At 41.4% G+C, this 25,672-nt stretch overlaps 1 protein-coding gene across 6 annotated transcripts in view; it reads left to right on the top strand.

Moving 5' to 3' along the window:
• The window catches only part of NELL1 (neural EGFL like 1), a 618,076-nt gene that overhangs the window by 127,010 nt on the left and 465,394 nt on the right, over positions 1 to 25,672 (top strand). For all 6 annotated transcript variants that reach the window (XM_081154971.1, XM_081154973.1, XM_081154974.1 and 3 more), the window contains exons 5-9: positions 2,958 to 3,054; positions 14,580 to 14,652; positions 15,786 to 15,868; positions 22,359 to 22,493; positions 23,433 to 23,535. In XM_081154971.1, the coding sequence (XP_081011097.1) occupies positions 2,958 to 3,054; positions 14,580 to 14,652; positions 15,786 to 15,868; positions 22,359 to 22,493; positions 23,433 to 23,535 (491 nt within the window). The remainder of the gene's footprint in view (positions 1 to 2,957; positions 3,055 to 14,579; positions 14,653 to 15,785; positions 15,869 to 22,358; positions 22,494 to 23,432; positions 23,536 to 25,672) is intronic.

Genomic DNA, 25,672 nt, shown 5'->3' on the forward strand with positions numbered 1-25,672 from the left:
CAGGATTTCTTCCCCCCCTGCCTCAAGATTCAATCCAGGATCTTTTCTTGTATATATTTTTTATGTCCCTTTGGTCTCTTTTAATCTGCAACTGTTTCTCAGTCTGTCTTTATTTTTCACGACACTGACATTTTCAAGAGCACAGGCAGTTACTTTGCGAAATGTCCCTCAAATTGGCTTTGTCCAGTACTTCCTCGTGATTAGATTTCCTCTGTGTGGGTTTTTATATTTTTTTATGCCATGTCCTTTAGCTCTCCTCATTTTGCTCTGTCTGTATCCGGTTTGTTGGTCCGCTTGCTGCGTGGACTTCTCTAGGGAAGACTGCCTGCCTCTGGGAGTGAATTGGCTGGAACCCAGCCAGGCAGAATTTTGGGGGGGGCTCAGGAAGGTTCCTGATGGGAACTGTAACAGTGGAGATTGGCTTTCCCCTTCAACACGGGGGCTGTGGGTCACTGCCCTGCTGTAGCTGACAGTGGGTGGGCCTCAGATGTTTGCTTCCTCAACGGTTCCTAAGTCACAAGTAGTTACTGTGGTCGTGGAAGACATGGCAGGACGGGCAGTTAAGCTTTGACAGTCCTTCTTTCATTCATGCGCTTAATACACATCGACGAAGGGTCTGCTTTGCTCCCTGGAGCTCGCTTTCTCCTGTATTGAAAACCAAAAAGTGTTTGGATTGAAAACTCCTCTCACCCTCCCTGGACAGATGCAAATGTTTTCAAACAACCTTATAGAAAATTCTGCCTCTTCACCTAAGCACAGTGATTTCTGTTTCTCTCTGGCCTCCTCTGAAATGCACCGACACTGAACATAATTTTTGTATTGTTATCTCCATAGTGCATAAATAATTGTGCACTCTCCTTTCCTCCAGTGGAAATTATTTTGCATGCTTTCCCATGTTTCACAACCTGCATATTTAACACTCTTAATGACTGTAGTAAATTCTGTCAAGCTCATCCAGGATAACTTATGTGTTTCTCTTACGTTGTAAATTTTCCCTTCTCCTAATTTTAGGAGTAACTCTTTTTAAGGAAGTGTATAGCACGCTCTTGTGTTAAAAGTTTTGACAAACTGTTCAATTTTAAACGGTTCATTCTAACAGACAATAGTTGGTTGAATTCCTGTGGCAAGAACACTGTCCTTTTTTTATTTTTAATTTTTATATTTTTATTGATTTCAGAGAGAGGAAGGGAGAGGGAGAGAGAGAGAGAGACACCAATGATGAGAGAGACATTGATCGGCTGCCTCCTGCACGCCCCCTGCTGGGGATCGAGCCTGCAACCCAGGCCTGTGCCCTGACTGGGAATCGAAAAGTGATCTCCTGGATCCTAGGTCGATGCTCAGCAGCTGAGCCACGCCCAGCTGGGGAGCCTATCTTTTTAAAGGAAACTTATTTTACTTTGTTTATGTCTTGAGCCTCCATTTATAATGGAAAGAAAATTAGGAAGGAAGGGTCTGATATATTCAGAGCCTTGTCAGTTGAGTACCTTGCATGGATTGGTAGGAAACAGCATGTTTCCAGTGGGGGACAGTGGAGTAATGAACGACACAGGGCTGTGGCACAGCAGTTCAGTTCTCAGACAGGCTTGTCCTTCCTCTTCTCAGCACTCAAGTGCTTGGGGGTACATGCCAGGGGTGGGGTGGAGGCCTGTGATCAGCTGGTTGGTGGTTGCAGGGACTGTATCTAAAGCGAGCACAAATCTAAATATTTGTGACTCACTAACGGGGGTGTGGTAGGGCAGGACAGTTGAGATTATTTAATTGTTCAGTAGGTACCTTCAAAGATCCTGGGGCTCTTGTCTCCTCTTTATTAGTTGTATGTCTTCATATATCATATCACATATGAAGATATATGAAGATTTTGTTCATGTGCAGAGTTTTATTGTACGGTTTTTGCTCCATGAGGGCAGGACTTTGTGTGTCTGTTTTATTGCTGTGTCTCTTGTTGCTTTATGTGGAGCTCAGACCATAAAAGGTGCCTAATTAATATTTGTTGGTTGGATGATGACTTCAGCGGCTTGATTTTGTAGACTAAGCATATTGTCATCTAGGCAGCTGCTACTCACATGTTTAGAGGGGTGTGCAGCTGGTTACCGTAGAAATGAGTAGCAGCTAAATAAGCCAGCCAGGGAGAAGTAGTGCAGAGGGAAGTGCATGGGCTTTGGAACCAGGCAGCTGCAGATTCTCACCCATCTCGGCTACTCTCGGATTGAGCCATGTATCTTCCCTGAACCTCAGCTTTCTCACCTGTAATGTGGGCAGAACCACTTTACTCACAGAGTTTGTGGAATGTTCATTGCTCAGAGTAGACACTCCTGTTACCCTCTTCTTCCTCCTTCCCCCGACAAAATGATGAAGATAGAAAGCCTGGGGGGCCCAGATCATGTGTCCAGGTGTTGCAAGAGGTCATTGAGGGAGCTGGACTGCTGGTTGACCCTGCAAGCTGGGCCTGGGCAGTTGGAGGCCCCTCCCCCTCCCCTATCCTTGGAATGCACATCCCGCCCACTGTTCTCAGGTTAGGAGCCACTCAAGGATGCAGTCCTGAGAGAGTTCATGTGTTACTGAGACCAACCCCATTAGGGCCTCTGTGTAAACTTAAGATTCTGGTGGGCGGGTGTGGAGATCTCTTGTGGCCACCCAAGACAAGCCTCTTATGTAAGTTCTCTTGCTTATGAAAACTGCCACCTACCAATCTGGAGTGGTCTGCCTCTCTCTTCAGTCTCTCCTTGCCCTCTCTGTATGGGGGCGAGTTTTGAATTTCACCCAGGGAACTCCTGAGGTTGTGAAACACCACCAACTGTTGTCAAGAAACAGATCTCTACATTCATGTTACTTACCTGTCATTTCAAACATGCCACCTGTTGGCTTCATATCTCCATGGCAGAGTCTGTGGTCATGAGTACTTCAAGCAGCATGTGCACGTGTTGGTTCTATTACTAACCGTGTTCTTTGCCCTACAGGATTTATGAACGTGTGATCGACCTTCCTGAGACCAACCTTCCCCCAGGAAGCAACTTATGGCTTGGTCAGCGCAACCAAAAGCATGGCTTATTCAAAGTAAGGACTACTTTCTACTTTTACCACATGCTTTTTTATGTGCTTGATGTGAATTAAGTCATTTGGTCTTTATAATTTTATGAAGTAGGTGCTTTGAAACTCTCTGCGAGGCAGAGACTTAAGGGACTTGCCCAAGGTCACAGAGTTCACTCCAGTGCCAGGTATGAATGATGCAGAATGTAAATGATCCTCAAAATGATTCTCATTAGCCTGATTCTTAAGGTAATCTTTACATTGGTTTTCATTCTCAGAATATATGTTAAATCACTTCTGGGAGACGGGGTTTAGATATACAATAGGAAACAAATATCAGTGTCTAGGAGCTTTGGTTTCTTGTCTTTGAAGAGGACAGTACAATGACTGCATTATTGCACTTTATAGAAACATGAGGATACAGTGGTCAAACAAATTGACAAAGTTAAAACATCATGAAATTTTAAGATAATCTTGTTCTTTAGTAGAATGGCAGAATTTTGCTTCTGGCAATATGGTAGACTAGATATTTTAAAAAGCCTCATGCTTCAAAATGCTTATAAATGCTGGATGAAACAGAACAAAATCTTTTAAGATTTATCATTGCACTTCTAAGAAGGGAGATTCATAGCAGCCAAATACTTGGAAGGAAATGAAAGCCAGAGGGATATCTGCCAATGCCAGGAATTTAGAGACTTAGGTTCATTCCTCATTTATTTTTTTCACCTTTATTAAGATATAATTAACCTATAACTTTGTGCAAGTTTAAGGTGTACATTGGATTCATATGTTACACTTATATATTACAAAATGATTACACCAGTGTTAGCTAACACCACAATCTCATAATCACCATTTCTTCTTTATGGTGAGAACATTTAAGATCTGTTCTCTTAGCAACTTTCAAGTATATAACACAGTATTATTAACTATAATTACTGTGTTGTACATTAGATCCCCAAACTTATTCATATTATAAGTGGAAGTGTGTACCCTTTGATCAACTTCTTCCCATTTCCCCCTCCCCTAGCCCCTGGCAACCACCATTCTACTCTCTGTCTCTGTGAGTTCAGCTTTTTGGATTCCACATAGAGATGGTATTGTACAGTATTTGTCTTTCTGTCTGACTTATTTCACTTCACATAATGTCCTCGTGATCCACTCATGTTTCCCTTTCTCGTGGCTGAATATTGTTTATGTATCTATCAATCTATCTCACATCTTCTGTATCCAGTCTCATCTGCTGACAGACACTTAGGTTGTTTCCATATCTTTGCTCTTGTGAATAGTGCTGCAATAAACATGGGGGTGAAGATATCTCTTTAAGGTAGTGATTTCATTTCCTTCGGATATATACTCAGTGTAATATGAATCTACCCAGAAGTGGGATTGCTGGGTCATATGGTAGTTCAATTTTTAATTTTTTGAGGAAATTCAATACTGCTTTCCGTAGTGGCTGCGCCAATTTACATTCTCATCAACAGTGCAGAAGGGTTTCCATTTCTCCGCACCCTTGTCAAAACTTATCTCTTTTCTTTTTGATGCTAATCATTTTAGCAGGTATGAGGTGATGTTACCCATGGTTTCATTTGCATTTACCTGATGATTTACCTTTTGATTCTGTTTCTTCAGTTTGTGTGTCTATTTTTAGGTCAGTATCATACTGTTTTGATTAGTATAGTTTTGTAGTATAGTTTGAAATCAGGAATAGTGATACTTCCAGCTTTGTTCTTTTTTTCTCAGGATTACTTTGTTAATTTGGTTCCATACAAATTCTAGGGTTGTTGTTATTTATTTCTGTGAAAAATGGCATTTGAATTTTGATTGAGATTGAATTGAATTTATAGATTTCTTTAGGTAGTATGGACATTTTAACAGTATTAATTCTTCTAATCCATGAACATGGGATATCTTTCCATTTGTTTGATAAAAAACTTGAGAAGACATAAAGTCTTGTAGTTTTCAGTGTACAGATCTTTTACTTTCTTGCTTAAATTTATTCCTAAGAATTTTATTGTTTTAATGCTATTGCAAATGGGATTTTTTTTTATTTCTTTTTCACATATTTTATTGATAACGTATAGAAACAAAATTGATTTTTGTATCTGGTTTTGTGTGCTGCAATTTCACTGAATTCATTGATTAGTTCTAAAGTTTTTAAATGAAATCTTTAGGATTTTCAATATATAAAATCATATCATCTGCAAACAATAAGATTTTACTTGTTCCTTTCTAATTTGAATGCCTTTTATTTATTTTTCTTGCCTAAGACTTCTAGTACTATGTTGACTAGGCATATCAGAGTCAGCACCCCGCCTTTTCCCTGATCTTAGGGGAAAAACTTGCAGCTTTTCACCACTGAGTATGATGTTAGCTGTGGGCTTGTCATATATGGCCTTTATTTTGTTGAAGTAGAAGTATGTTCCTCTGTACCCAATATGAAGAGCATTTTTATCATTAAAGGGTGTTGGGTTTTGTCAGATACTATTTATGCATCTATTGAGATGATTATATGATTTTTGTCTTTCATTCTATTGTGGATTATAACATTTATTCATTTGCATATGTTGAACCATCTTTTAACATCAGAGATAAATATCCCTTAACCCTGGCATATGATCCTTTAATGTACTCTTGAATTGTTTGCTAATGTTTTGTTGAGAATTTTTACATCTGTATTTATCAGAGTTATTGCCCTGTACTTTTCTTGTAGTATTCTTATCTGGTTTTGGTATCAGGGCTCCTTAACCAATAGCCATTTTATTTGCCTCACAATTCTTTGGGTTGGTTAGATGAATTTTCTGATCTGGCCTGTCTACACTGATATCTACTGGGCTCTCTCAGGTGTCTGTAGTCAATCAACAGGTCAGCAGGTGGCAGGATGATCTAAGATAGCCTCTTTACAGCTCTGGTAGTAGGCTGGCTGTTGACTGGTGTGCTTCAGTTCTCTTCCAGATGGTCTCTAGTGGTCTAGCTCACTAGCGTAGTCTTGAGATTTCAAATACAAGAAGAGAGGATGCACTAGTGCTTTTCAATGCTCTGTTTGCTTGATTACATTTGCTAATAATTGACTATGCAGAGCAAGTTATATGACCAAATTCACAGTCAAGGTTAAAGAAATAGACTCCATCTCTTGAAGAATTATTTTGAAATATTGCATTGCAAGGATATGGATACAAGGAGGAGAAGAAGTTTTGACCATTTTAATATTTTATTACACAAATCAAGATAAGTTGAAAGACAGCCATGCCTAGGCATATTAGTGAAATAGCTGAATCCCAAAGACACAGAGAATATCTTAAAAGTAGCCAGTGAGAAAAGGCAAATTTTCCACAAAAGAATAACAAAGATTGGACATCTGGCTTTTAAACAGTAAAAGCAGAAGCCCAAATATAATAACAAAAGTTTACAAAGTTTTGAAATAAAATAACTCCCAAATGTAGTTGCATTATGTCCAGCTTAACCATCATTTGAGAATGAGTGTGAAGTAAAGAACTTATAAATAGTTTATGACCAATAGATGTTCATTAAAGAAAAAAGACATATAGTGCAAGGAAAACTGGTGGATCAGTTGTTGAGAGCATGAACAAACCTCACTGTTTGATTAAATAATAATAATAGTGCCTAATTTTCAAAGAAACAAATATTAGATAACAATAAAATGATAATAGGGGATGATCTGATTTAAAGTGTTATAAGGCCTTATACTGGTCAGAAAATGAATATAGAAGTTGATTAATTTTAGACTTTTAAGCTTGCATGTTAAAAATATAAATCAACACTGAAAACATAGATAGTGTTGACCTTTCAGATTTAAGTATGAGAGACTGAGGGGATGTCTTAAAAAGTTCTGTCAACCCAAATTAAGACAAGAAGAGAAAAAATGTTGGCTATAACACAGCAGATGTAATTCTATTTCATAATATTTATTATCAAATTTAAGTAATAAAAAGTCAGAGTATTATATTGGGTTCATAAAACTCAAATTCTGATGTGTATTGTTTATACTGAAACAATTAAAAAATAAGGATTCATAAATGTTGATATTGAAGTGGGGAAAAGAGAGAGAAAAAAGAAATAGGCCAAACCAAACATGAGAAAACTGCAGAAGCTCGGGCAATATCAAACTTAAAAGCCGAAAAATTGATCACGTAATTCTGCCGGTGCATAAACCTAAAACATGAGCTGAAACTATACATTGTGGTGTTTCAGAATACTGGGGAAGGATGGCCTTACGTATTTATTATTGGTCACTCTCTCTAGGTTGTAAGCCTTACTTCGGTCAGAACTGTGTCTGTTTGACTCAGGGCGCTTAGAACAGTTCCAGGAACATAGCTGGCAGAGAGTATACTCTTGAAACGAATGAATGAATGTAACAGCTATGAATCTGTCTTTTTTGTAAAGTGGCGAAGATATCTTTCGTAATGGTAATGCAGATGATATAAGATTATTAAGATAAGATATATATGTGTTAAAAACTCCTAGCACATAGTAAGTTTGCAGTATGCATCGTCTCCCTTTTTTCTTACGTGTTTCATCTCCCTAAGGGAGGTGCTTTTTCCGCCTTCTAGGGACTTCTGTTTCAGCAGGCAGTTTGTGATTAAGAGAGGGGAACAGTTAGTCCTATTATTTATTCCAGCTTGATGAACGTATGATTCTATAAAGGTGTAAGGAAACCTTGTGCTTAAGGGCCCACATCCCTGATAAAGACAAAGCACAAAGGTGTCCAGGGACCTGACAGTCACTGGCTGTGGAGGTGGGCTGTAGGGGTGTGGACGAGAGAGTACCAGCAACTATTGAATGCTTTCTGTGTTCCAGACATCGTGCGGCCTACATATATCATCTCAGTTAATTACACTACCCCTTCTGAGAATCCTAACGAGGTAGCTATTATATCCCAATTGTATAAATCAGTCAGTGGGACTCGGAGAGATTGAGCAACTTGCCAGTCTAAGTAATGGAAATGGGACTTAAGTTCAGGCCTTTTTTATTTCCGTCTTTGCTCATTCATCCAGACTTTCCTTCCATAAATATTTTTTAGGGTTGTGCTCACCATGTGCTAGTCACTGTATTAGATGGTGGTGACATTTCACTTAACTACACCATGTCCCATGGTAGAGACAGACCCTATGGTCTTTTTTGAGGGCTCCAACTCAAAGGAACAGGTGGTCCCAGTGAAAGCATCAGAAGGGATGTGTTTCCACGCAGTCGGTCTCCCTAGGGAGCAATGTGAATCTTTGCTCTCAAGTAGGAGTAGCCTAATGTAATGACTCTAACGGGAACCTTTCAAAACTCATCTTCCCCTTAGAATCCTGTATGCCAGGCAGAGCTTCCGGCCCCCCCTTGGTGAGGTGAGATGGCCAGGCTAGGGAAAATACATCGGTGTCTCATTACAGAAATGATCTCCATCAACGTAATGCCCCTGTGAAAGAGGCAGCCCTTCTCCGGTGAGCCAGCACATCCTCAGGCTTTTAATATTTATCTTGTAGAAGTTGTCTCCTGGGCCCAAGAACCATGCCTGATTAATTGCTCCAGAACTAAAAATGCTTGTTATGTGTTTTCAGATTAAAATAGCATTATTCTCTGTTTTAAATATTAACACTTTGCTTCATAGGCAAAGTCAAAGCAAAAACTCCTCACTTGTCAACCCTAATTCTTGGGTCCCAGTGGATCCTTATGGATTGAGCAGTAAAAGTGCTGCTGATTGAAGAGCCCAGGATGGTGCCTGGCAAGTAAGCCTCTAGCTTTAGGTAATTCCTATCAGAGACCCAGAACACAATCTGGGGAATTTTTCACTTCAGAGCAGCATCCGTCTGAGAAAGTAGCTGGGCAGTAGTGATAGGCTTATCTGAATCTTCTGATTGTCATAGATTTTCATTATCAAGATGGTTGACTACCACTCAATTTCTCTTGGATGCACTCTGAGCTGATTACCCTGTTACTGTTTCAGAAGGTAAAGAAATACAGAGCAAGCGCAGGTGAATGGCAGTGAGCTAAGGATGCTTCAGTGGCTTGGGTGCTCTGGCTGTTTCTAAATAGTTGAGATCTCAGGGAGAATTCACATTGCAAAGCCTTTCACGGAGGCCAAGGCTCTCTCCGTGTCTCCCTCTGTTTCTTTCTCTGTTGGGTGAACTTGGGTCTGAAAACTGTCCCTTACCTGGACATCACCGTCTCCTTAACAGCTGAGCTGTCACTGGGAAGCAAAATAGATTACTTTTCTTTTTTTTTTTAATGCCACAGCTGTTGTTTTTCACCTCAGCTGGTTCCCATAATTCCGCAGATGGTAAACATATGTTTATGGGCACAGAGAAGAAGCAGCTAGGTTGGATTCCTCCCATCTCTAATTCTTGTTTTTCTTTCATGCAGAAAGTCCAAGGCGCAGTGCTGGGGAATCTTATACATTTGCAGATTAATATTTCTGTGCATTAAGACTTTGGAAACAGCAGGACAACTAATGATATGCTAATGAGCTGACAGTGTTTATTGATCATAATGAAAGTCGACAAATGTCTTTCTTGGCTTTTGTGCAAGCTGGAATATTTTATTAACTGTCTTCAGGGCAGAAATACACAATTGGTTGCATTTTGAAAATCCTCCTAGTGAGTTTCCCCGAGTCTTACTTTTCGGTAGCCCGTTGCCAAAGCTTGGGTCCTTGCCAGTTTATAAACAGAGCAAGTCTTCATCCATATATTTACATGCCCTGCAGGAACTCTCCCCAACCCCTTTCCCCTTCCCTTTCTAAGCAATTTGTTTCGGTGTTTTAGCGTACAAAAAAATACAGCCATTTTCCTCAATGTAAACAGAGATCTGCAGGGAAATAAGAGCCTTAAAAAAAGAATTAGCGTGTTTGGCGGCAGAGCTGCTTTTATTTGTATCAGAAAGCTCTGAGTCTTAGGAGGACTTGCCTAATCTTAGTTACTCCCTATGCAAGGGTAATAATGGCATAATTTTTCTAATCTTTCTTATTGCGTCTTCCTGTATTTCTTACTGTGAAATGAGAAACGTTCTTGGAACAATGGAAATAAATTGGGCATTACTTCTCCAAACAAAAAACCCCATGATGTACAACCTATCTGGTGCAAATTTATTTTTCAGTGCCTGGTGAGCTGAGTCCTGGAGGTGGAGGGTGGCAACAGGTGGATGTCATGAAGGGGGAAAATCTACTTTTCTTTCTTCCATCAGTACTAATAGTAAAAGTTTATTAATTTGGGCTCTGCACCTTAGGGGCTTATTTAGCTACTCAGATTGGCTGAGGTTTAGGATTGTACTAATAATGAGGAGATGGATTGTTTGGCAAATTAATAGTGTGAAAAAGATCACAGGCTACTTAAAAGGACCTCTGTTTTCCAGCATTGATGGACTGTTTTAGCAAACTGTTAGCATCTAATGCAAATAATTCATGGTGAGCAGTCGAATACTATCTATGAATTAAGGCAGTTAAGATAGGACCTTATTTTGATAACAAGACCTCATGGAAGCAACATCTGGTTAGCTCCCGCAATACTAACACTTTCTCAAATGATAAATTATTACTTACACATGTTGTAGTGGCCCATTACTGGTGATGGAGTTAGCAGACCCGTAGTTTGTGGCCTAGGATTCAGGTGGCCTGTAGGAAAGCTACTTAAGTGTTAAAGCCCTAGGTTTTTCTTAGGTCAGATGACAAGGTGGTCTGGCCCTAGATCAGGCCTGCCTTCTGTGGTCCTCACTGGGCGCATATCGAGATCACCTCAGAAGCTTTTTCAGAATACGCCTGACTGTCCCCCTCAAGCTCCCCTAAAATTCTGATGTATATCCCTAGTTTACACATCAGACTAACAGCTCTGAAAATTATATTGCTCAGGATCGTATAATTCATAGTTTTCAGGAGCTTGATGCTTTTAAGGTGTTTATTGTGCTCCCTGTGTGAAACATACTACAATAGGGCCTGCAGGGGATGCTGAGGTGAAAACAGACGGTGTTTGCCTTCATGGTATTGATAAGTGAGTCATCAATCCTGTTGGTTGCCCATCGGTTTCAAATCCGGAAGATCTTACGCTATTCATATATGTGTTGGATTTGGATGCTATTTTCACCACTGTGAACTTTTAATGAGTAAACCCTTTTGCTCCGGAAGAAACAAATGATTGACAATAGAGCAGGGTTTTGCAGTGACCTTTCATCAGAGTCATCGGAGACAGCTTTAAAAATGGAGATTCCTGGGCCCCCTCCAGCCCCGCTGAAACAGAATCAGGGGTTGACCTCGGAATCAGAATGTTAAATATTCGAGGTGATTCTTAAGGAACTCAGAGTTTGAGAAACACTGCCCTGATGAATGATAAACAATAAAGCTTAGGTCCAAATAAATGAGGTCAGATGAGGTCAGCTAATATATGCCCAGCTAGAGCCACATTTTCAGGTCAGTGTAGATACAGTGGTGCCTCGGTTTCCGAATGTGATCCCTTGCGGAAGACCGTTCAAGTTCTGAAATGATCGAAAACCGAGGGATCAGCAGCCGACAGCTGGGCCTCAGGACCTTGGCCTCAGCGGAAGCCATGTGGCGTGTTCGACTTCCGAGGCGTGTTCGAGAACCGAAGCATTTACCTCCGGGTTTACGGCATCCGTAACTCAAAATGTTCGACAAAAGAGATGTTCGGAAACTGAGGCACCACTGTACACTTAAAGTTAAATAAGAAGAAATAATAAAAATTCTACCTTTGGATCCCTTATTTCCAGTGCTTGCAGGCAAAATTTTATATATAGAAATCCTCAGAGATGATTTTTCTAGGAGAAATAAGACTGGTGAAGCTACTTTTCAGTTTTATACTGTATAAAACTCCTTTTTTAGTTATGTAAAGGAAGCTACATGCTTGACAAATGCTTCTTTTATTGATAAATGTCCATGTACTAAATAGACTATAATGCAATTTGGTGCAAGACCTCTGGTTCTTGTTCTGGGGGAGGTGCCGGAATACATGCACATGTATGTCCTCACACACGCACGCATACACACACTCGGACTCCTCTGGGTTACATTGGTGTTTGTATGGTTCCTGCCACCCTTCTTTTAATCCAGCGTGGAACTACACCCATTCAAATATATTAACATTTCATCTTGATTCGTTTGGCAAGAACATGTTTTCATGCCATTTTGTGGGCTGGCCCTCATGACCTTTCCTTAGAAAAAAATACCAAGTGCTTTGAGTTTTTGTACTAATGGGCACTGAGAAGCTATCAGCCCTTATTTCTGTTTTTGCTCACGTCAATATCATTGACCTTTACCTAATGATCTGTGTAACACACAAGTGCATGCCAGAGATTAATAGTGCAAAAAGAGAAGTGAGGAGGGAGGCAGGTAGAAGAAAGGTGTGTGAAAGAGGCAATTTGTAATTTATAATGTAACAAAATCAGTAGTCACTTTTTAAAAAGCAAAAGTGCTGTTACTATATTATGTTGCTACAAGAGGAGTGGATGGGGTATCTTTTTCAAATGAATTTTCCTTTTGTGTTTGGAAAGGTAATTAATACTACAACAAATGTATTCCAGGTTTCAGAGTGCTTTTCCATGGCTGATAAAATCAGAATGATTTAGGGTCTTCCAACAAACAGATAATAGGTGACCCGATCTTTTCCTGGTCCGTGTGCTTTCACTGCTTCCTCATTACCTTGGGTGACCAAACATCCTGGTTTGCCTGGGACTCTCCCAGTTTAGCACTGAAATCCCCAAATCCTAGGAAAACCCGCATGGTCGGTCACTCTAAACGCATCCGCATTCAACCTGATTAGACAGATGTTTTCTAATGGGATATTCACGTCTCTGCGACGGTCTGTTCTCTGAAGGAAATCTACAGCTTTCTCTGTCCTTGATTCATTTTTTTCCCCTTGTACCTTGAAAGGTAGCAAATGTGTGGAGGTCTAAATTGTGACAATTTCCGTTTGGACACCTGTTTTTCTCACCCCGTCTTTGAGTGCTGGAAGGATCTCTAGCTTTTGCATACAGTACTTCTTCCAGGCGAAGCATCTGAAGCTCAGAGAAGGTGGTTCTTCTTGTCTCAGTTCACCCAGTTGGCCAGAAATGGATCTAGAACCTGAAACCAGGTCCCCTGACTCCCAATCCCAGGCTTTTCTCAAAGTTCTCAAATGTGCTTAAAAGGTACCCTGTCCTCTGAAAGAGTTAATTTGCTCTGAAAAAACTGAACAGCTTTGCACCAGGAAGAGGCTGATGCACTTAGATTACAGTCCATTAACCGCCCCCCCCCGGAATCCTCCTGCAAGAGATCATGGATTCTGCTGAGCAGCAGGGCCAGGGCTCCCTGCCCACGTGAGGCTGGCTCCCCTCCTAGTCGTGAACCCTGCATCGCCCACGAACAGGAAGAAGTTAATAAGTGTACCTCACTCTGACGAAAAGGCCTGTGAGCCTGTTCCTCCTATTAATCTTTCCAATTAATACTTTATCTTGAAATAATAAGCAGAAAGCAGCATTTCCCGATTATCACTGCTGTTTAGAACATGAGCACGTACATGTCAAATGTTACCTCCTCCGAAAGACTCGCACACTGTCTTCAGCCTATATTTTATTTATAGATTAAGCTCAATATTCTGAACCAGCTTCCACATTTTCCATCTGTTCTGTAATATTTCTTCCATCAAATCAGGAAAAAAAAAAAAGAAAAAAAAATCCCACCTAGAAACAGAATCTAGAAATTCAATTTGAAAACTTCAAAGCCAAGTCATGACTTTCATTGAGAGGTGGCAGCCCCAGTGACTTTCTTAAATGAGGGCTGTGCTTCCTGAGTAAGTTACAGAATTAAAAGACCATCTTTTTTTTTTTAAAAAAAATATGTCTTTATTATTGATTTCAGAGCGAAGAAGGGAGAGAAAGAGAGGGGGAGATAGAATCATCAATGATGAGAGAGTCATTGATCGGCTGCCTCCTGCACACCCCCCACCAGGGATGAAGCCTACTACCCGGGCATGTGCCCTGACTGGGAGTTGAACCAAGATCTCCTGGATCCTAGGTTGATGCTCAACCGCTGAGCCACGGTGGCTGGGCAAAAGACCACCTTTTACACCCAGGGAGATGTTGAGCAGTTCTTAAGATTTACCAGGCCAAACGCATGTCACTTAATGAGCTGAGAGCAAAGACTGTTAGGAATTTTTCCCCATGTCTAATTTATTTTTCTTTGACTAAATGAATCTTTTTGATCCCACTTAAAAAAATTCTGCAAATCAGGAATACTTAGTGATCCAGGATAATTAAGGCACTGAGGATAGTTTTTATTACATCGGTGACTTTTCAGTCCCATCGTGAAGGAGTATTGGCTGATGGATCCTCGGTGCTATGATGGCTTTGCCGCAACCGGTGGTGCCTAACTGTAGCTTTCTCAAGATAAATGTACATTTCTGCGTTTCTAGAAGAGGATAGTTTGGAGTAGTTCAGTGTAGACTAAGTCCAACTCACCTTTTGAATGAGGATATCAGTCTTGTTTAAAAATAATCCGCCCTGCGGAGAACCCGTGACAGGGCCACGTGAACTGGTCACTGTCATCACCCCCCCTTCTCTTCTGTTCCCAGGGCATCATCCAAGACGGGAAAATCATCTTTATGCCGAACGGATACATAACACAGTGTCCGAACCTGAATCGCAGTAAGTAGCAACTTAAAGCATTTGTGAATTTTTAACATTGTATAACTTGTTGATAACATCAGAGAAGCAGGCCAGGAAGGATACTCACACACTGTTTACAGCGTTGAGGGTAAACTTAGTGCAAGAGGACTTATCTATACTGTATTCTTCTGTGTCTTTACATTTCTAGAAAGCTTATGTATTACTTATAGAATTAAAATTTGAAGGTAAGAAAAATTACATTAGCAGTTTGGGTTGTGTAGATTGTTACAGAAAGATAGGTTTAATATAATTATATATATATTTAAAAAAACTATTTTTGAATTGTTCTTTAATTTTTTTTAAAATAAATATATCTTTATTGATTTCAGAGAGAGGAAGGAGAAGGGAGAGAGAGACAGAAACATCAATGATGAGAGAGTCATTGATAGGCTGCCTCCTGCATGACCCCTGCTGGGGACCAAGCCTGCAACCCGGGCATGTGCCCTGACCGGGAATCGAACCTCGATCTCCTGGATCCTAGGTCGACGCTCAGCCACCGAGCCATGCCGGCCTGGCAAGTTCTTTAATTTTTGACTGTAGTTGCCAATCTTATTGCTATTTTTTTTACATTTTTTAGTTAAAATTTTTTTGATTATAGTACATTTAATATTATTTTGTGTGAGTTTCAGGTGTACAGCATAGTGGTTAGATAATCATATACTTTACAAAGTGTTCCCCCTGATATTTCCAGTACACTGGCACCATACATAGTTATTACTGTATTTTTGACTATATTTCCTATGTTGCATTTTCTTTAAAAACTATTCTTTATTATACTGCTTGCCCTGGATTTGAATTTTCCTTTTCTCCTTCTATGATAATTTATATTTTCCCAGTCACCTCTCAATAAAAACGAGGGTTTTATTTTAACTTAAAAATGTTATACTGCCTTTCTTTTTAGTGAACAGTCCTTTTTTTCTTTGTTTCTTTTTGTTTATTAATAAAAGAGAGAGATTTAGACTTGAAATCCTCTGTGATTTTATACCAGTTTCAAAGTAACACTTAAACAGAAAAGCAAAAAACCCTTCTACATAGCCAAACAACTACGGTTTTAAAAATTCCTTTTTTTATTAGCACTGTATCAACATTTATTTTATCTTTCCTTTATTGAGCTTGCCCAACTTGCAGTGATTTCTTAAGCCTGGTGCAAGGAATAATGGATTTACAAGAGCTTTTGGCCAAGATGACTGCCAAAGTAAGTATCTAAATTTCACTTGTGATGTTTCACTTCTCTCTCCATGCTATCTGGAAGTTAGAGTGATATGCTATAATGGAAACATTTTTAGCCTTGGCATCTGCAATACGTTACTATGAAAATGGTTTATTCTTCCTTGAAATAGTACTACTTATAGTAAACATAACTATTTCTGTCTTTGATACTATTAGGCTGCGTCAAAGTGTTTACTTGAAAAATGTTTGGAAGAAAGAGGCCACATGTATCACCGTGGGTTCCCTGGCAGTGGAAAGGAATTTGCCCACTGGCTATTAGACTAGTAGCGCTGTGAGATGATCTACGGTCAGAGGCACTGCTGCTTCTAAGCTAATGCATTTCGGATGCAAGAATAATTGCCAGTAATCAGAAAGGGCAAAATAGCTGTTGTTAGGAAGAGCAAGGCATTATATCATGTTTCTAATATGTGATTCATTTCGGACTGGCCCTGAGTTAAACAGTGAAGGAGGCAGAGTTTGCCTCTCAGCACCTTCAGCTTTATACTTCAGCATCTTTCTCTTCATCATCGGCTTAACGAGAATCTCTGGGGGACCTGCTGTTTGCCAGGTGCTGTGTCAGGTGCAAAGGAGGCGCTGGTGAGCAAGACATGATTTCCACCCCGGAGGTGTTCATATATATATATATTTAAAACATGTCTTTATTGATTTCAGAGAGAGGAAAGGAGAGGGGGAGAGAGAGAGAAACATCAGTGATGAGAGTCATTGATCGGCTGCCTCCTGCACGCCCCCTACTGGGGATCAAGCCCGCAACCCAGGCATGTGCCCTGATGGGGAATCGAACCGCGATCTCCTGGATCCTAGGTCGATGCTCAACCGCTGAGCCACACCGGCCGAGCGGGAGGTGTTCCTATTGAGTGGCAGAGCCAATCATGTAAACAATTAGGGGCCTTCATATATATTCATAAAATTTTGATTCATCATGAAAAGCCCTGAGCTTTGTGGAGAAAGACGCTGAATAAATACAAAATGTGGCTATGCCGTTGTTACACTACCAATCAGTTGTGGACATGAGTTCTGGCCCAGGGCAAAGAAAGAATTAGATTGGGCCTAAGAGACGCTATACTGTGCGAAAGGAGGAATTTTAATAACAGTGAAAATGATACATTAGCCGTATCCCACCCGTGGCTATGACTGCTCCCCGCCGTCAGCCGTGGCACCTGGAAAAAAATTGGTGGGCTGATGTTTGGGAGACAGGACTGTATTTTGGACCCATAGACTGTGCCGCTGAAGACAGTGTGTCTGTTTCAAACTAGGTGTTTGGCCACGTCCCCTTTTGTCTGGAAAGAGACAGACAGAACACTTTTCTGGGAGAGAAACTGAGCCCGAGACGCGGGGGCCTGAAGCATTGTTAGCGTCTCACTGCTGGTGCAGCGGGAACCGACCTGCAGGCAATTACTCGCCTTCGCTGCGTGTGGCATATGGAGGCTTTTATTTCATATTGTGCGGAGCAGCTTGATCGCAATACCGTTAATTATATTTTAGCCGGCTACCCAACCTCTGGAGCAAGAAACATGTCACCCAGTCTCCGGGGACGTGGCTGCCCCCTCCCTGGCTCTGAGGGTGCCCTTTTCTTCGCGAGCCCTTCCTGGGATGGGGAATGGCAGTCTTCTCTATTTAGTCCCACATTATCCAGGAGTCACATCGCGCCCTCCTCAGAGCAGTCTTACGTGCAATGAGCATTTGGAAGAATATATTTAATTGTGGGCAATGGCAAGCAGAAAATAATGTGACCCTCCTTCTCAGCCCGCCCCCTCCGCGCTTTGGAAGACCTGGAAGCCTGTTTCTTCCGAGCCGTGAACAGAATCCTACTTAGAAAACCTGAGTGCTCCCATTTTCGCTGCACAATTTGGAATCTGTGATAAGGTAGAAGAGGAGTTGGCAAACTTTTCCTGAAAAGGGCCAGCTGGTGAACGCAGGCCAGGAGGCAAAGCTGAGAATATGATGTGAATATTTATTTTATTTAATAACCCTTTAAAATATTACCATTGAAAAATGGGAAAATTATTCTTACCTCACGGGCCGTAGACAAATAAGTCGTGGGCCAGATTTGGTCCATGGGCCCAAGTCTGTCAACCGCTCATCTAGAAGGAGCTGGAAAGGAACTCATACTAGGTGGTGTGTGGTGATGTTCACCATGGGTTACTTACAACACATCAACTTGTCATATTCCCGGTCACCCTGATCCTCGCAGCCCTCCTGAGAGCCAGGCTTGATTCACGAGCCCCCTTTCCAGGTGAGAAGACTGAGTTCCAAGATAGTTATGTACCCTTTTTGTTTTTTTAAGTTCTGCAACTTTTCCCAAGATAGTCGATGGCAGAGCTGGGGTGAAAACTCAGATTCTGAAAGCTGAACAGTGACTGAGAAAGTTTCTGGTTGGGGAAGAGAGTATTAGAAAGAGATGCGAGGGGTAAAGCGGGAGTGAGTGATGGCGAGAGGGTGGTGGGTGCTGCGGCAGGAGGGGGAGGGACCAGTGAGAGGAGGGATGAGCAACGAAGGGAGGCCAAGAAGAATGCGTGTTCAGAGGGGGCCTGTTGGGAGTGAAGAGTAAGCATAGAGCTTCTCGCAGCTTTCAGAGGGGGAAGATCAGGGCAAAAACAAGGCCCCTTAACTGATTCTTTTTTGGTGGCTGCCACATGTCTTCCTCGGAAATATGTGGATTTTTCTGAGTTTGATGCATGACACACAAGGAGCATTCAGTAAACAATGACTATTGTTAATTATATTGTTAAACCCAGGGGGGAGATAGGCAACTCTGTGGGAAAGATGGTCCTTAAGAAAAGGCACACCTTCCTCAATGGCTTGCATCACCCAGCCTGGCAGAGGCAGTGAGCTGACGTCTAGAGCCAGGTGCCAGGAGGTCTTGGAAAGCAGCAAAAAGTCCTCACACATGGATCAGGGTGGAAGCCATGGGATCCTAGCAGAGAGCAAGCTCAGTGCACTGGCTGGACAGGAGATGGTAGCCAGAGTCCCATCAAACCAAACCGCTGCAGACATCAGCTAAGCCTAGGGGCTGGGGCTGCTTAGGAGGCCCTGCTGTTCTTTTCCTCTTTCAGGTGGGGAGGCTGGAGAATGGCTGTGCCCTTGCTTGATACAGGACGGGTCATGGGAACAGCTTGCACACACCTTCAGGTGACAGCCGTCAGGGTACACGAGAGCCCTCTTGAGGAGTCCTGGCACTCTGGCAAAACCATCCACTTTCCAGGGCAGAGAAGGTGCAGGGAAGCTGTCCCCTGCCACTTCCACTGAGCCCCGATCCCCTGGCTTACTCTGGACGTTTCCCAGGTGGCCTTGGCGCTGTGGGACGCGCCACCTCCTGGGCCAGGAGCGCTGCGATAGGGTCAGGCTCTGCCCTACTGCTCAGGAAGAAGGGATGCTGGAGCCTGGGAATTTGATTACTTCTGTTTAAATCTTGGACAAATCTATTTATGCAAATCAAGCAGCATTTGGAGTGGCATTTCAGCTTGTAACATATTTAATTTGGAGACTTTCATTGTTTTGAGGAGCTCAGTAGTGATTTTTCAATTAAGCTTAAAGGTTTAACACAATGGAAGAGCTCTTTTTTCCCCTTCCATCTAGCTAATGCCAAATAAGTACTATTTCAAAGAAAAAACAAAACAAAAAGCCGTCCACCACATGAGTAACGGACTCAGGTCCACTCAGTGGCCCCTTACTGAGGAAAAGGCTTCTGCTCTCTGTCTTTGAATGTGTAGAGTTAAGAATAAACCATTTGGCCCATGGTTGCCTTACATAAATGCACGAACAAAGATAAAACAGAATAGAGATGTAGATTTGATACTGAATCTATTTCGGATCCACAGGCATTCTTGGAGAAAATGGCAGGTAGTGTAGAAACAGCTTTTGAAAATGAATCTGCGTAAATTCAGCCTGCTAATATCAGTGACAGAGAGTGTAATTCATTTTCTGATTCCGAGTTGTTTCTCGCCTTTACTGTTGCAACGGGATGTAGCAGGGAGAAAAAAAGCAGGCAAGATTACATATTAAGTGCCTTTGAAAAATTAGCTTTTTGCTTTAATATCTCTTTGTGTTTGTGTCTGTCTAATACGCTCTTATGTTTTAGAGATTGGGGCTTTACAATGTTATCAGAAAAGGCTAAATAGATTAAAAAAGAAGAACCAAGTTCAGAAGGTAAACAAAGTTAGTCCTCAGAATAGCTTTCGCTATATTATGATGGAGGCTTTCCTTGGAATTGAGTTTTCTAGTTGAGCATAGCTCAGTCTTGTGGGACATTACTAGAAATTGCCAATGTTACCCTTAGGCAAACTCCTGGATTTTCCAGAAACTGGGACAGACACAGAATTGCCTTTTGGGTCATTTTGTCTTTAAGAAGTTTCCTCCTTGGAGTGATTGATACAGGCACTACAGTTGTTTCAGATTTCTGAGCGAGACAGGCCCATTTCCTCTCACAGGTACCCCATCCGAGCCAGTTTTAGGAGGGATGCAGATCTAGTTCAACTCCGTCTTGTTCAGTCCCAGGTCACATCAATCACTACCTTTTGTAGAAACCACTGCGGCTGTAGGATGAAGTCAAGATATGTGCGATATTGTCACTGCCTTTTTATCTCTTACCTATACATGGTTTTGGGTCACTTGATCTCAACAAAGTCTTGGAAGTATATTTTCCCTTTGTTTCCTCAAGAATTCCCAAAGAACTTAATTGTCATGAATTCTAGAAACTCTATGATTAGGCTGGAGATCCGAATGTACCGTGGATTTTCGGAATGTAACCTGCATGTTGGGAGGGTCATAGGAAGCCAGGATTCCAAAGGCAGAGTCAACTCTCAGCTTCTTCAGGGGTGACTGTGGTGCGTGTGGTTGGTCTAGGATCCTACTTGTTCTCTTCCCTGCCCATCGGCGCTACCCGCGGAAGGCAGACCAGAAACAAGTTGCCTTGAGAAGTTCCGAAAGCTTGGAGGATGAGATGGGTGATAAAGCCCAAGGTCGGAATTACACGCGGGCTCCCTTTCCAGAGGGGCAGTCAGGAGAAGCTGAGAGGAGCACGCCCGGAATGGAGCCGTGGTTGTTGCGGAAAGGTGGCGGGACCCGTCGGAACCCAGGGTCAGCCGTTATATCCCAAACACTGGCTCTTGATGTGGTCTTAGTTGGGTCAAAGGTTGACTTGGTCTCCTGTATGGGGAAGATACTCAAGGTGGAGGGATACATATGATTGAGGAGAAGAAAGGCTGTTTGATGACTTTTTAGGAAGTTATATTGGTTTTCCCATCAAGGCAGCCTCTGTGTAAGGAACAGGGACGGGGGGGGGGGGAGCACCGGAACTGGGCTGAGTTGCTCCTTCGTGTGAGCGTGGCAATAGAGGGGGCGCACCAAAGTCCAGTCTTCTCGCACTGTATTTTTGAAGGGAAACTGGAGTAGGCTGCACGGAAGGTGCTCAGGACGGGGGGTTGGAACCACATCACCAGGAGCTGTGTAGGGGACCTGGTGGGGCTGACCGTGGCCAGGAGCAGGCGTGAGGACAGGCTCACTGCAAGTGTTTGAAGAGAGGTCGACTTCCCCAGCATGGTTACAAGGCAGAACTGGATGTAATAGGACAAAAGGGAGAGATTTCAAGGCTCAAGCAAAGAAAGATGTTAAAGACATCCAGAGCTAATGAAAAAAAAAAGGTCTTTCCTTGGAAGATAAAAAATGTCCCACCGCTGTCAATGTGCAAAGCCTGGATGATCACATGATAGGGTCACTTGTGAGGACATTCAAGCTGCATATCCCCTTTCCAATCAAAGATCTAAGATTCTGTGATTAATGATAACAGTTGGATGACTTAGAAAAGCAAAAAAGGTTCTTTCACCAAACCTTGATCTCATCTGGGGGTTTGTTTGACTGTCTCTTCTGACCTTCATCTGAACACCGAGTGGATTCTTGGGACATTCTGTCTGGGGGATTGTGAGCTGGAGAGAAACTAGGTCCTTCTGTGGCTTTCCCTTTCTCTGGCTCCAGCTCCCCAGAGTTTTTCCTAAGGGAGGGAGCAGTGACTTCCCAGCCTGTGAACCACGCTGCTCTGGTTAGTGTGAGGAACACAGAGGATGGGGGGATGAATGTAAGTGCGCTGGAGTTCCTCATTATATCTCCTGTAAACAGTGTAATGAGTCCTTGAGAACACATTCATTACAAGTGCTGCCGTGTGGGCTTGGAGCTGAGAGCACATGCGTTTTTGAGCACCCAGGAGGTCCCTGAGATACAGTTTAATGTCTCATTTGGTGCTCATTAGACCACGGGAGCCAACATGTCTTTAATTTAGAATGATTCCACCTCATGTAAGAGAAAAAAATCAAAACAAAAACCAGATCTGACTAAGAATCAGTGAACCGCTCTGAGCAATTTTTTCCCTCCTACTTGGATTTTTTTCCTTCTTGTTGCTATTGGCTTTGTTAGGACAATGTGATTGAATTACAGAAGTTACACCTGGTAACTCTTGTTTGCAGCTAAATTATGCAGAGACAAGACTTAGTCAATTGGAAAACTGTCATTGCGAGAAGACTTGTCAAGTGAGTGGACTGCTGTACAGAGACCAAGACTCCTGGGTGGATGGCGATCACTGCAGGAACTGCACGTGCAAAGTAAGACTCTTTGTAAAGAAATGAAGTAAAAACATCTTCACTGGGAACTTTCACTAATTACTGTGTAATCTGGTTCTTCACTATATGATACCAACTCTAAGAGGTATTACTTTTTTACTAAGCCCTGGTTGGTAATCTGTGCAGTTATGAAGGGAAACTGGAAAAGCGTCATTTCATATATAAACACTTGGAAATGAAAATCTACTTTCCCTTGACAACATGCTCTAATGTGAACTAATATTATAAAAAGCTTACTATTTGGAGTTTGGAGGTTAGAATATCAGAGGGAGGAAGAACTCCTTTGATATTTCAAACAGCCTAGTGGTTAGCTTCATTCACAACTTTTCTCTGCTTGAATAAATGTTTAAAGGGGGTTTAATCAGTTTCTAGGTATTTTATTGTATTTTGCAAGGAATCCATCATCTGTGTCAGAGAATGACAATACCCCTCGACTTTCAGTGTAGCCATCATTTGTATACTCACTCATCTGTTTCAGAGACTTACGAAAGCCTTCCCTCCAAATTAATATGTAAGACATGTCCAGTTGAAATTATTTGATACATATCTGAAGACTGCCATTGTTTGTCTGAGAAAATACAAAACAGATTGTTAGAGCCTCAACCATGATTGACAGGGTCTGCCAAAGGTGTTATTTATGTTCTTGGAAAAAAATAGACTTTTTGTTTTCTGCCTAATCTCCTTAGCCCACATGGGCAGGTGGAATGAAGCCAGTGATGTATATCAGAAAAGTAATTGAGGTGGCACGAGTTCATTCAGGCTGGAGAAAACATTTTATTTGTGGTCCTGGAGTGGACTGGGAATTCCTCACATGGCTTCTGTTTCCCTGATGAGGTTTCTGGGATGAGCTGTGAGCTTTTTTCACAGAGGGAACTTTCAAAGGGCATTCTGAGATTCCTTCTCCTGCTCTTCCCTCCTCAGAGTGGTACCGTGGAATGCCGAAGGATGTCCTGTCCCCCTCTCACCTGCTCCCCGGACTCCCTCCCCGTGCACATTGCTGGCCAGTGCTGTAAGGTCTGCAGACGTAAGTACTGACTGAGGGTCAGAGTGTCCCTCTGTGCTTTGAGATTAATTTCCCCCCCTTTGTTTTAGGTCCTTACTGATTAACATGGATGAAATTCAACTGATTAATGTTGATGAAGTGAAGCACCAGTAGTTGATATAATATTAAATGAGTGGTAAGAAGTGCTGCTGTGTTTTCATCACCTGTGATGTGGCAGACACTTTCCATAGGCTATTTTTAAAATATTCTCACATCAATCCTAATTATTTTTCTTCTTCCCATTCTATGTAGAAGGAACTAATGTTCACGTGAATTTAGTCACTTGTACAGGTCAAACAACCGGTAATAGGTGGAGTCGATCTTTAAAGTCATGACTCCAAAGCTCTGTGTATTTGGTCTTCCTAATCCTGAACGATCGAGTTAAAGGCCAAATTCAGTGTTCTGGCATTCTGAGGTCTTGGCCAGATTTCCTTTTATTAAAAGGTCTTTGCTAGGAATTTTGGGATGAACTTCAGTTATAACACTAAAACAATTTCCCTCAAAGTTGGCTTGTCCAAGTTATATAGTGAGTTAAGAATCCTTTTCCTTCTGTATTGCAAAGGACACTATTTCAAGTGGAATAGTGAAGCAAACATAGAGACAAGCAAGGAGTAAAAGCTGCCATTTAGAATGCTTGTTTTATGCCAGTTACTATGCCAGGTGCTTGAATTCTTTTAGCTTATTGAATTCTTACTTCAATTTTTTGGGTGGAGATTATTATCATCCCTGCTTTATAGAAATCTTAGGCTTAGGGAAATTAACTTATCAGGGTCACAAGACCAGCAAGTGGCAAAGGTAAGATGTAAAACTAGTTCGGACTACAAAGCCCATAGTCCCTCATCAAAACATAGGGCCTTCCATAGAAAAGGAGAGGTTAGGTTAGAAATGTGGCATCCTATGGATAATTTTCAAGATCATTTCTCTGTTGCAAAGCACCAACATCATTATATTTCAAAAGACAGTGGTCTAGCTTTTAGCCAAGAACAGCGTGTCACCTAATATGATGGCTGAAATGGGGATAGCTGATCTGGTCCACCTGCCCAAACCTTTGTTGAATTCCTTCATTTGGAACTTCCGAATGTTTCTTTTTCTCACGGTTGGCATAAACACCTATTACTCAGTAGAGTGTACTTGGAGTTATCTAAAAAAAGAAACTTTCTTGTTTCTGTTCCAGGAGCTTCAGAAGTCACATCTGGCAACACAGATAGCTCAAGGGCCCAGATGTTGAGGTTATAGTTTAATGCCATGATGGAAAGATAGTTTTTAGTAGGTGCAGATATGTTTTCCAGTTTTGATATTTTATATAACAGTCAGTAGAGGAAGAAGTTGAAAAACTATTGGGAATTTGTATTTAAAAAATATGAGATATTTAAAATCCATTGTTTTGAGTTCCCTAGGACAGATCTGTGAATGCTGTCTCTTAGAAGTTATTGTTTGGACCTGGGGTAGATGAGTCTTTTGGCTGTTTTGTGTTTTAAGCTTTTGATTTTCTCATTGTGAGAACAGTGTGTTTATTATATAGCATTTGGAATCCATGGAGAAGAGTAAAGATAAAGATGGAAAAAAGTATCCCGTAACATCACTACTTGGAAACAAATACTCTTGAAATTTTAGCAGGTTTTATTTTTTAAAATTTTATTCTGTGTATAGTTAGGACTTTATTGTGCAGGTAATTTTTATCCTAGTTTGTTGACTTACCATTATCACTTAAGTGTATTCCTATGTTTTAAAAAACTCTGTATAAACCTCATTTTAATGAGCTTCATAGTGTTCCATTGTTTGGCTACCGCATAACTTTATTTAATCATTTCCCAGTTGTTGGATATCTAGGCTGTTCCTTACTTTCCATTCTGATAAATTACTCATTAATAACATGTTCTGTATAGAAAACACATTTTTGTATTTTATATTTTCTTAAGGTAGAATTTTCCATAGTAGAATTACTGGGCCCAAAGTCTGACATGTTCAAGTAATACATATCATCAAATTGTTATCGCACTAAAAGTGTACAGGGTAGGCATTTTTTATTTATTTTAATTTATTGGAGAGTTTTAAGTTTTAAAAAACACTTTAGTAACTTTCCCAGTTTTACCAAGATGCTGGTACACAGGCAAACTAA

The sequence above is a fragment of the Miniopterus schreibersii genome (assembly GCF_964146895.1).
Source record: "Miniopterus schreibersii genome assembly, chromosome: 12".
Taxonomy (NCBI): Eukaryota; Metazoa; Chordata; class Mammalia; order Chiroptera; family Miniopteridae; genus Miniopterus; species Miniopterus schreibersii.